The sequence below is a fragment of the Plecotus auritus genome (genome assembly GCF_963455305.1).
Source record: "Plecotus auritus genome assembly, chromosome: 12".
Lineage (NCBI taxonomy): Eukaryota > Metazoa > Chordata > Mammalia > Chiroptera > Vespertilionidae > Plecotus > Plecotus auritus.
In genome coordinates this window covers 45,521,633-45,534,002 of record NC_137778.1, presented here as the reverse complement: position 1 = coordinate 45,534,002, position 12,370 = coordinate 45,521,633, and the positions used below count along the sequence as shown (strand labels likewise).

The 12,370-nt window shown below is 46.6% G+C and overlaps 1 protein-coding gene across 1 annotated transcript; it reads right to left on the bottom strand.

The window, feature by feature from the left end:
* Window positions 1-403: 403 nt before the first annotated feature.
* ZKSCAN8 (zinc finger with KRAB and SCAN domains 8) lies at window positions 404-10,885 on the bottom strand. Its single transcript, XM_080648245.1, has 6 exons — window positions 10,748-10,885; window positions 6,876-7,385; window positions 6,143-6,284; window positions 4,360-4,448; window positions 3,952-4,075; window positions 404-3,286 (listed from the first exon to the last, which is right to left on the bottom strand). The coding sequence occupies exons 2-6, from the start codon at window positions 7,290-7,292 to the stop codon at window positions 2,325-2,327; spliced, it is 1,734 nt and encodes a 577-aa protein (XP_080504371.1). The 5' UTR covers window positions 7,293-7,385; window positions 10,748-10,885; the 3' UTR covers window positions 404-2,324.
* Between the last annotated feature and the right edge of the window lie 1,485 nt (window positions 10,886-12,370).

The following is a 12,370-nucleotide window of genomic DNA, read 5'->3' as shown; positions in this document are numbered from 1 at the left end:
ACTACTTGCCATTTTCCGTGGGTGCTGAGTCAGCCTTGATACTTCCTTCAAGTCACTCTTTTTCACATTCATCAGTATAACACTGATCTTTCTGGTCATATTTTCTTTTCTATGAATTTCTTCTGGATGCTTACTATTCTGAGATTTAAAATAATCTGGGTACACATTACTCTGAGTAAAGAGATGTTAGCTGGCACATCTGCAGTCATTTCAATTTGTTACTCTGCTAAGAGCACTTCCTGGAATAGAAGACAATAGTACCCTAAGTTACAGGGGAGGGGGTGCACATGCACACGCAGTCTCCCATTCCCATCTTATGCAACATGGGCACACAGGTGGCACTGGCCTCAGGCAGAATTAGTATCTTACCAGAGAGTAAGGCACAATTAAAGCAGAAAGCAAGGACCTAGAGACTTCCAGATTTATTAATTTCTAGCTTATTGCAATTTTAAGTACAAGGGAATTATGAATGGTAATCCATAGGAGAGAGAGGGGGGAAAAGTGAGGGAGGTAGAAAATTAATATGAATAATAACATGAAGGACAACTGAAAGCACTGTCTTGAAAAATTCACCAAGGAAACCAGGATGACAAATGATGGTGGATACCAACAATTCAATGAAATAGGTGTAGGTAACCATGTTCATGGTGAAGGTGGGCCAAAGGGCGATAGAGGAAGGATATATTACAGGGAACGAATTTATGATCTCAAAGATGGACCTCTGTGAAGTAAGGTTTTATGACTGATTTTAAAAAACATCAATCAATCAAAATATCACAATGAGTGTTGTCCCTGTTCGGAATAGTCAGTGTGAAGTGATATAACTTCTCTTGGAGTTTTCAGCAGAACTTATATAGTATTCTTCTGAGTAGGATTAATCAATTCCCATTATGAAAGATGACTTTGAAAGTAGCCAGAAGTTATTTGATTCAAAATTTGGTGATTAAGTGTGTAATCAAAGTAAAAAACGAGATGTGACTCAAGAGTAATAAAGAGTTTCCCATGTAGTTTATCAACTGGGAATACCTGAAGAAATGCTTATTGCAGTGATAACACTACTAAAACAGTTACAACCACACAAGTGAAAGACAGCCCATGTGAACTCTGATGTTACTTTAAATTGGCCTCCAAGATGAAATGTTGTCCTGGTGACGATGACTTTACCGTGGTCTTTGCTGGATTACAGATGCAGTGTGCACCCAAATTAAGAAAAACGAGCAAAGGTGAAGCGAGGTACTTGAGAGATCACCACTGTGACATATCAGCTAATGGCAAGAGGCGTGTGAGGTGCTGGCCACCTGAGGAAGGGGGTCCAGGGCGATAACAAGGGTGACCAACCACCTAGTCAGGAACCTGTGACAGCAGCACTGAGCTGGGCCAGAGGGATGAGTGCACATTCTGTGTAAGGATTTGTATGCCTTCCTCAAGCCCATGAGCTCCCATGTGACACCCTAACTAGAATGGTGTGAAGCACCCGTCTGTACCACAGCATGCAGTGGGGAGGTGGAAAGGAGAGCCAGATGTCACCACAAGGGGCAACCATCCAAGCTCAAGAGCAGTTCTACTGTCTGCACTCACCTTCCTTTGCACAGTCCCACAACCATCACTAATGCAGCACTTCCTTGGCTGACTCAGGGCCTGGGGCTTGGGGTGGAGGACACTTGTGGTGTTCAGTGACTCAGTGGAGTCAGTGAAGGTGACATATGAAGAAAAATGCTGGAGTGCTGTTAAAAATATAGCATTCTGAGTATGAGTGGGAATATGAATTTCACTGATTACCAGGAACATTAAAAGAAAATGCACACCTAAGCTTGAATACCTGTCTGTAAAATTTTCCCTAGAACTAGAATCTTAGAAAGCTAAATATACATCTACGTCTCACAGAGGCTGCTTTGAACTCTAAAGCAAGCTTCCTTGGTAGAGGAGGAGCACACACATGCCCCTCCAGGTGACTAACCAGGGAGGGGGCCACAGAGGTGGGAGGAAGCAGACGAGCCACGAGCAGCCTGACTTAATCTACAGCTACTCACACAGAAGACAGTTTGGTGTTAGGTGCCTCAAGCCACAAGCAACTCACTCTTTAAGCTTCTAAGGGGTACGCTAGGCCATCAGACACCTCCCAGGACAGTCAAACTAACCCACCTGCATTGAGGCACTAGGCCCAAACTACTCAAGAGCTATTCTAACTGCCCCCGCTATAGATTCTGACCCTGCATCAGGTCACGATGACAAACTTTCTGCCTTTTTACTGCACTGAAAGACCTCTCACCAGCATGTGGTTCCTTTACTGTTGAATAATGCCCAAACTATGACTCAAGTTTCCCCTAAACTCCTATAGACTCAGATTTTTCTCCAGTGTGGATTCTCTGATGTCGAATGAGACTTGACCTCTGAATAAAGGCTTTCCCACACTCATTACATTGATAGGGCTTCTCCCCTGTATGAATTCTCAGATGCTGAATAAGGCCAGTGTTCCCATTGAAAGCTTTCCCACATTCTTTGCATTTATAGGGTCTTTCTCCAGTGTGGATTCTCTGATGCTCAATAAGGCCTGACTTCTGACTGAAGGCCCTCCCACACTCATTGCATTTGTAGGGTTTTTCCCCAGTGTGGCTTCTCTGATGGCCAACAAGATGTGAGCTCCGCCTGAAGGTTTTCCCACACTCATCACACTCATAGGGCTTCTCCCCAGTGTGGATTCTCTGATGTCCAATGAGATGTGAGCTATGACTGAAGGCTTTCCCACACTCATTACATTCATAGGGTCTCTCCCCACTGTGGATTCTCTGGTGCAGAATGAGGCCCGCACTCTGACTGAATGCCTTCCCACACTGGTTGCACTGATATGGCTTCTCCCCAGTGTGGATTCTCTGGTGAAGGATCAGGCCTGTGTTTTGACTGAAGGCTTTGCCACACTCCTTACAGTGATAGCGTTTTACTTTGTTGTGGATATCCTGATGGGAAAGAAGGGCTGACCTGTAACTGAAGGCTTTCCCACACACATTACACTGATAAGGTTTCTCCCCAGTGTGGATTCTCCAGTGGCGAACAAGGCCTGAGCTCTGAGCAAAGCTCTTTCCACATTCATCACATTTATGTCGTCTCTCCTGGGTGGGATTTCCCCGCTGCCTCTCTAATCTGCCCAGAAGGTCTTGGGCTTCTCCACGCTCAAGACCCCCGATAACATCCCCGTTGCATTTGGCAGCTGTCTCTCCATGTAGTTGGGCTCCGGTAGATATTACCTGTTTTGAAGCTAATTCCTTGTTCTCATTCCTGGTTTCACTACCTGTAACAAAAATGTAGTAAGTCATCAAGCAAATGTCCCTTCCTATTTTGTTAGGAAAAAGGAATCAACGATAGGAGAAAAGGAAAATAAATATGGAACAGCTACACAAATTGCAAAGCTTACATTTGTCTCCAAGATGCCTTCAAACATGAAGAGATAGGAGCAAGTCAAACACAAGTACCACTGGCTAACTGGGGAGTAAGTGCCGTGAAAAGGAGAAGTTATTGGAAAGGGGACTAAAGAAGGGAAGGCATCAGCTGAGGAGAAGTGGAAATCAGGAAGTGGGAAGGAATATGGAACAACTAGAAGATCTAATGAGTAGGACAGAAATAGAAAAAATCCCCAAACAGTCATAAAAAGGAAGGAGCACAAGAGGCCTAGGTGAGAGAAATCTATGTAAATATCCTATGGGAACTGGGGACAGAAGAAACGAGTGAACTCAAACAGCACTAACAGAGTAAGCTAAGTCAGTCCTGGATTCGAGTCCTGGTTCCATTTTAGACATCAACAAGTCTCAATATTGTATTTTTATGTTGAATCCTGAATTTACACTCAACTATGTCTTTCAGAAAGCTCACAATGTAAGTATACATAAAAAACAAGCAAACAGACAAATGGACAAACAAAAAACCTTAACTATGATTAATAACCAGAGCGCCACTCACCCAGGGAGAACATGCTTCTGTAACTCTCTGGCCTGTCATCTCTCTTCAGAACCTTCTGTGATGGATCAAGAAGCCACTCCTCTCGAATCAGGGATACAGCCATGTCTTCAATCTTCTCCAAACTCTGAAAAAAAAAAAACAACTTCCATTTGAGAACTGGATTATTCCACAGCTCAAACCCAGGGTGCCAGCGACCCACCAGGGTTAGACAGGGTCAAGAGCTGGGGATGTACTGATCAGCTGGGAAGAGGAAAACGTAACAAGTCAAATATCAATCTGCCTCTATTCAAAAGGATGTTGGGCAAGTTCTTGGGTGAGCTCTGCCACAGGCAGTCCACACACAGGCTACAGGCCACGATCATGACCAAGGACAGCGATGGGGCTTCAGTGAGGAGGAGCACGACTCACCTGGAACCCTGCTGTGAGAAGTGAGGCAGCCATCTGCTTTCCAGGACTTCCTTTCTGAGAAGGGGTGGGACTGTGAGAAGCAGATACAGCTGAAGAGGAGAAAGAAGCTGTGAATGAGGCCAGCCTTGGGTTGTGCTTGCGGGAGTCAGCAGTAGCCCATTCTAAAATTATCTGTATTTCAGCCAAAACGCATGGCACAGATATTACTATGAAATGATGATAGCTTAGCTCTGGCTGTACACCTACGGTTGTCCATAAAACATCCACACTTTGATGTCCCTCTCACCCTGACGTTGCACATAAAACATACAAATTGCATGGCTTCCTAACAGGAACTGCTGCATAATTTCTCCTCTGACCGAAGCTACATTCTATCCTTGTGCTGGTCACAGGATCCCTTTAGGTCCCAGTCTCTTGGCAACCTCTATCTACAGCAGGGGCGGGCAAACTTTTTGACTCGAGGGCCACAATGGGTTCTTAAACTGGACCGGAGGGCCGGAACAAAAGCATGGATGGAGTGTTTGTGTAAACTAATATAAATTCAAAGTAAAGGAGTGGAGGGGAGAGCAAGAGAACCAGATAGAACAGCCGGATCCGGCCCGCGGGCCGTAGTTTGCCCACGGCTGATCTACAGCGATACTGCCAGTATCTGTTGCCAGATACCAGACAGTGCAGCACAAAACCAGCAACAGGTCTCAGCACATCAGACAAAAATTATATTAATAAATGAAAATGCTTCTATGTTTCTTCTCCAGAAATATCAAAAACACAACTTTATAGAACAAACTTCTATAAGCCACATAAGTAAAACCATAAAAAATGCAGGGCAGGTCTGAGGTGAGACTGGGAAGTGCTGTTCTGTAGGGAAGTAAGTTCTCAAACGATAGAAAATGACAAAAGGATATAGGAGCCAGACTGAAGGGGCCTCCTCTGGAAAATCTGAGGCAATTTAAGCATCAAAATAATGGTAGTAACAAAATATTCATGGAAAAAAGTTTTTGAGTTCATACTGATAAATAAAATTAACATAGGGAGAAGGGGACACTCTCCATCACAAGAAACAAGTAAACATAGAAGGAATAACAGAAAGTTATCATTTTGTAACTTGCTTAGTAATCACTGATTCAGTCAAGAAGCATCAATTAATATTCAAAGTAGTATTTTAGCAAAAATACTGTACCAAGGACCAGGCTATTTACACAGAATCAAGAGTATCTCCCCACAAGTTACTTATTAATTACAAAAAGAAAAACAGTAACCCAGCAAAACTAACCTCAACCAAGTCATCAAAATTACCATCAGCAATAACAGGACAAATTCCTGCTGTGTCCCTGAGGACACAACCTCACTTCTGAAATGTTCCCGCCAGATAGACAGAAAGCTGGGTAACTAAAGTGTTGTCTTGGACTGGACTCTGGATGAACACTATTGGAACCACAGGCAAAATATGAATGTGAACTGTGGACGAGATGAGTATTATATCAGTGATACATCTGATTGAGAAAATACATACTGAAATATTTACAAATACAGTGGCATGATGATAGCAACAAACCTGTGGGGTTTTTTGGCAATACACTGGGGTAACAGAAATGTATGAATACCTAGAAGTTGCCAAATTCTTTAATTTGCTCATGATTTCAGCCTTGGGATTGACAGCCTGTATGTGAAGCCTAGATAAACACTGACACCACAACTATGAATGGTGTGTAAAGAGTGGTTCCCCAGGAACAAAATGGGGTTCCTTCCTACTCCCTCCTCGTCAGTGAAACCCGCTCCTCACCTCTGTCTCGGGGCCCGTGGAGCCCGGGAGCTATGTGCCCAGTTGCCGGAGGCTGGAGCGGAGCATCTGGAGGCTCTGGTGCGGGTTCCGAGTGCACCACCTCCTTCCAGAGGACCCTGTGACCATGTGCACGAGCCGGGACCTGGACACAACGAGCAGCTGTGTTATGAGGAATGCCTCTGAGAGACGAGGTGAAGGGGGCCCAAAGCACATTTTCAGGACACGTGCTCGGCAAGGAAGCAGCAGACCTCACTGATTTCCTCCAGTAGCAAGGAGCAACACACACTGATTTGCACAGAAACCGAAGGAAAACATCTGTTGACGCCCTCCCTGTGTCCAACCTGTACTTTGCACTCGCAAGGCCAGGGAAGAATGATCATCAGGAAAAAGCAGAGCTATTCAGTGGGAAAAAACTTCTGATGAGGAATTAAGAAACCCGAGTTCTGGCCTCGGATCTACCTTTAATATTTGGGTGCCCCTGTAAAAGTAATTTAAGCTCTCTGTGCACCTTGCAAATAGGAGCAATAACAGTGTGATAAGGACAAAAAATGGATTTACACCTTAAAAAAATAATTCTGTAAATATAAGCCATGTCACTCTATGACTGCTCTCATCCTCCAACAGCAGGAATGCATGCCTAGCATTTATGTTCGCAATGTGGTGTCATTACCCCCTCCACCCAATCTCCGAGATGCCCAAACACAGCACACACACTACACTGCCTGCCACTTACTGGCCGTCCTAGGATGTCAATCTGCCTCTCCAGATCCTCCAATAGGGTCACCACCTCCTCCCCACTCTCCAGCTGATGTTCCTTCACCAGGGCCTGCAGCTCCGTGGGCAGGATGCTCAGGAACTGCTCCAGCACCAGCAGCTCCAGGATCTGCTCCTTGCTGTTCAAATCTGGCCTCAGCCACTGATGGCAAAGTGCCCGGAGTTGGATCAGAGCTTCTCGGGGTCCTTGTGTCTCCTGGTAGCACAGCTTCCTGAATCGCAAGCGGAACAGCTCTTGGCCAGGAGGGCTGTGTTCATGTGGACTGGATTCCTGGTCCCAACCATGATCTTCCTCGACCTTGACAATTACAAGGTCCTCTTCAGGAGCCTGGTTGGATGGAGATGGGGCTAAAGACTTTCTTGATTTTGCAGCCATGTAGGGCCGGGAAAGATGAGGAGACTTGCTTCCACCACCTTCTTTATTTTCAAAAGAGAAGGACCTTCTGCGGACCTCTTCTTTAAAGGACTTCTTTACAAATAGAAAATGCTAGTGTTAGGGGAAGTCAAAAGTCACATTGATTTACTAAGACATCTTAACAAACTTTTCTCTACAATGCCATGGACGTCACAGCTCAGTTGTTTAAGTGACCCTTTTCACTTTTGCAGAAGGATTGCCTTACCTCCATAGACTTCTGTCATGCCCACCCAGCTAGGGAATAACCCCTTCTTTCTGTTTTCTCTCATTGGGGATGTGGAACATGGGTAAACAAAGTCAGGAAAACAGATAGACTTCATCTAATAGAAATTCTGGACCTCAGAGCAGCTGACAAATTCTTTCAGAATTTGCACATCAGCTGTACTGTTTCTACACAGTTCAGCTCTCAACCTGTCCCTCACTATCAACAGCTGAGACTAATTCTATTTATATAAAAGCCTACGTGACCATTACGACCCAATGACCAGAATGACTGGTTGACCAGTCGCTATGACACACACTGACCACCAGGGGCCAGACGCTCAACATAGGAGCTGCCCCCTGGTGGTCAGTGTGCTCCGACAGTGGGAGTGCTGCTCAGCCAGAAGCCGGGCTCACGGAGCAGATGCAATGGGGCTGCGGTGAGTGGGGCAGCGGTGTGGCGCGCAGCCTGGCTCAGGCTCCTCACTGGCCACCTGCTGCTGCTATATCCCTTGTACACCATAAGCCTGCAGTTACAATCTCCGGAGAACAGTTGAAGCGCAGACACTTGGAGTAACCAGGGTGAGCCTGATATCACCACCGGGCTCCTGGAACTCTGCCTTGGGCATCGAGATCAAGTCTCATCCCTTACCGATTGCCCCGGAGCTACAGAGGAAGGCAGCAATATAACAGTGGCCACAAGCAGCAAATGGCAATCAGGGTAAAAGTCAAAGAGAGATGAATCTGAAGGGTGGGGGTGTGGGCAACAGAGCACCCCACCCCTCAAGACGCCCAACTTTGTATTGCTCACCTCAGAGCATCTCTTATCTGGCTCCGAGCAGTGGAAGGCGTCCAGCATGGCCCAAGGAGTCCACCGGGGACCTCCAGGCCAGCAAGGCATGACCCTGGCTGCAGAAGGGACACTTGCAAATATTTTTTCAGGAAGCTGCAGGGAGGACAACAGACTCCCCATGTGACTTCGTGGCGGCTCAAGGGGACACGGAAACTCCCCTCCTGATTTCCTTTCAACGTGCACCAATCCGTGCACCGGGTCACTAGTTTCCAAATAATTTAGCTCAAGGTACTGACAAGGACTATCGTTCTGCTCCTGACATTCATTACCCTTCCTGGGCTCCCACCTTTCCTCTGATCTCAAGACTAACTTCTAGTGTGGACCCTCTTTCGACCTTTGTCTCTTTAAAACACTGGTCCTGCATCTCCAAGGAACCTGAATGCCCCATCACCACCTGCAACCCCAAAGTCAGGTCCCCAACGCTATTGACCTACCAGAATGTTTTATAAAGTAAGTCATACAGCAGGAAGCCTTTGGAGTCTGGCATCTTTCACTCAGCATAATACATTCGAGATCATCGATGTTGTTGCATGTTATCAGTAATTTATTCTAATATACTAGAGGCCTGGTGCATGAAATTCGTGCATGGGGGGGGGGGTCCTCTCAGCCCGGCCTGCATCCTCTCCAATCCAGGACCCCTCGGGGGATGTCTAACTGCCTCTCGCAATCTGGGACCGCTGGCTCCTAACCATTTACCTGCCTGCCTGCCTGATCACCCCTAACCACCTCTGCCTGCTTGCCTGATCACCCCTAACTGCTCCCCTACTTGCCTGATCACCCCTAACCACCTCTGTCCCGCCCTGCACTCAGGAACCAGGATTCCCTCCTCCGGCCAGTCCCAGGCACGTGGGACCCAGGCTTCCCTCCCTCTGGCCAGCCGCAGGCACCCAGGACCTGGGCTGGCTTTGCCTGGGCCTGCTGCAGCCGCAGAGAACCATGGGCGGGTGGCTTTGCCTGGGCCGCAGCCGTAGGTACCCAGGACCGTGGGGCAGGTGGCTGTCCCTCTCCCGGGCCGTAGCCGCAGGCACTGGCACCCGGGACTGCGGGGTGGGCGGCTTGTCCCTCTCCCAGGCTGCAGCCTGGCTGGTCCCCATTCCTCTCTCGCAAGCTCATTTGTGCCTGGCTGGTCCCCATTCCTCTCTCCCCAGTGTCGAGTGTCTGAGCTGTTTTAGTGTGACAGCATGAGGGTGTGATGACCATTTGCATATTAGCTCTTTATTATATAGGATGTTTGTTTATCTACTTCACAGTTAAGACATCTCAGTGTATGCACACCTGTATTTATTAAGCTGGTAAGCAACTTGTGGATAAAGACTGCTTCTTACATCTCCTTTTAACAATACCCAGTCACTTTATTGATTTAGAAGTTAGAAGAGTCCATCTGTAAGGCTTCTTCTGACTTCAAACTCTATAACCCTGAGAACCTCTGAAGGAACAACTCAGTTTGTAAGAGCATTAATTTTTGAATAGGTGAGGAAGAAACATTTTCTTTTTTCAGACTAATTACGTCTAATTTGGGATGTTTGGGAACTGATAAACAAAACAGAACAAGAAAAATATTTTCCAGGTTTATATGACTAAGAAAAGGTGGGCGAAGCAAACACTGTGCTACTTTGTCGTAACTCAGACTGCTGAGGCTGAATGCTTTGGCATCCACATTTTACACTTAACCACATCAGAAACTCAAAGTATGTTTGCTTTGCTAAAGCTGTGATTACTGCACAAATATGCATAATTAACCAAACGACAGAAATCTGGACTGTGTTTGGAGGCGGTGGCGGCAGTTGCTCAGGAGATACCCGAGTTGAAAAGGGGCACCTGCTTCCGTGAGTTTTTCTACTAAACGGGATAATTCCAAATAAGGCTGAGCTCTGCACTGCCCGACGGTGTCAGAAATGTTTTTTACTGCACAATTATCCAGACACCACCACCATTTTCTGAATTCTCTACGAAGAGCTGAATAACATAATAGCAAAAATAGGTTTCCATAGATAATCGGGGCTTCCCAAAGCAAAATATGTCTTTTTTAAAAATGAGAATTTTATTGTGACGGAATGCAACATTGCTGTGTAGAAGTAATTCACTTGGTGGAAACAGCTGTAAAAAGACAATGTGGGAGCCTTTTCCTATTTTAGGACAAATAAACTGGACTGCAAAGAACACCGCTAATCCATGAGCGATAAAGAAAGGAACCTTCATGAAAGGTTCCCCCACAAGAAGTTTGGGAGCGCGATTACGGCCGGTGACGATCCCCGCAGTCCGGGCGACACCTGGGTCCGGCCCCGCTCGAAACCTCAGGCGTCCCAGCAGCGGGCGGTCTGGCCACAAAGCGCCCTTCGGGCCCGGGGCGAACGGTACTTACCGTGAGTACTGGGCGCGGCCCAAGGCGGGGAAGGGAGACTGCGGATGGCGGACGGACCAGGGGGAAGAACGGGTGGAAAACGGGACGAGAGCCGTACCGACCAGGCCCTCCGGCCCCCAACTTCCACACCAGCTGGGGGACACCAGCAGTCAGTGCTCACCTTGCCCAGACACTTCCGGCACCTCTAGGAATTCGGGAGGACTGAAAGCTCTATGGTCAGCGCCCCCGGGCTCCTCCCGCGCCTGCGCGTCGCAGTCTCCGGGCCGCGTAGCTGGGAGGCCGCACCTGGAGGCAAGGTACCCGTGGCGCTGTGTGCCGGTCTCGGGTGGTGTCGTTTAGATGCCCCTGTAGTTGGGTATTCTCTTCAAATACATATCCAGTCTTTGAGGAATTCCTGTTAATCATCGTTCATAGTTTTAGAAATCCAAAAAATACACTTTATGCTATCATTCTTCAAAAATACTTCAGCCCCAGCCGGTTTGGCTCAGTGGGTAGAGCGGCGGCACGCGCACTAGAGGGTCCGGAGTTGGACTCCGGTCAGGAGCACGTACCGGGGTTGCAGGTTCCTCCCCTGCCCAGGTCCTGGTAAGGGCCCCTGCGGGAGGCAATCATCAATGCGTTTCTCACATGGATGTTTCTCTCTGACATTTCAGTGACAATTAACAAAAGAAAAATAATGGCTCAATGGAAAGAACATCGGCCTGCGGACTCAAGGGTCTTGGGTTCGGTTCAGGTCAAGGGCATGTCACCGGTTGCAGGCTAGATCCTGTGGGAAGGCAACCAATTGATGTGTCTTCCTCACGTGGATGTCTCTCTCTCTCTTCCTTCCGCTCTCCCTAAAAATCAATGGAAATATTCTCAGGTGAGGACTAAGGAACAAAAATCACAATTCATTGAATATAAATTTTTTTGGAATCTTTAACCCATCTTCCACCCCTTTTCTATCTCCATGAATTGCACTCGCTTATAAAACCTGCATTTGCAGCTTCGCCTTTTTAACTATGGGTAAGCTTCAGTAGCTGATCTGGGTTCTATTACTCCAGAGTTCCGGAAGCACATCTATATTCATTCTTTACATGCCCGTGGTTTTGGTCTTAACTTTACAGACCAAAAAGGATCTCAGGGTGGAGGTTGTAAAAAATGTCTTTTGCTTTTGTTGTTTTGATCCCACATTTTTATTACATCAGCACCTTTCCTAACCACCCATTAAATGTTTTCAGCTGCCTCTCCAATCTTCACCTTCATTTCCCCTTTCTGATCCTGCAGATGGGCACAGCCAATGTTTCTGTTCAATGCCCACTCCTAACCCAGAAATATCCTGTCCAAACACTAGTTTTCATTTGTTCTTAAGGGTTCTAACATATAATCACAACAAAACAAATAGTACACGTGGAGAAGTTTCAGTGCTTCTAAAGTCTTTCAAAACACTCATCTTTGCTCTTTATTTCATAGCTATTGACTCACAGCTGGAAGTAACTGGCAACAGACTAGAACTCTGCTCTCAGTGTTGTTTTTTTACATTAAAAATATAACTTTACAACACAAAGTTGTAGTTCAAAAGTAAAATAGCACACCTGATTTGTGCATTTTACTAATGAAAATGAGTTTTTTAAAAATGTGCAC

Excerpts from the sequence above, each read along its gene's own strand:
- ZKSCAN8 (XM_080648245.1), bottom strand. The coding sequence starts at position 7,292 with ATGGCTGCAAAATCAAGAAAGTCTTTAGCCCCATCTCCATCCAACCAG. Across the intron at positions 6,285-6,875 it reads TTGACATCCTAGGACGGCCA|GTCCCGGCTCGTGCACATGG; the intron begins GTAAGTGGCAGG and ends CGTTGTGTCCAG. Across the intron at positions 3,287-3,951 it reads CAGAAGCATGTTCTCCCTGG|GTAGTGAAACCAGGAATGAG; the intron begins GTGAGTGGCGCT and ends TTTTTGTTACAG.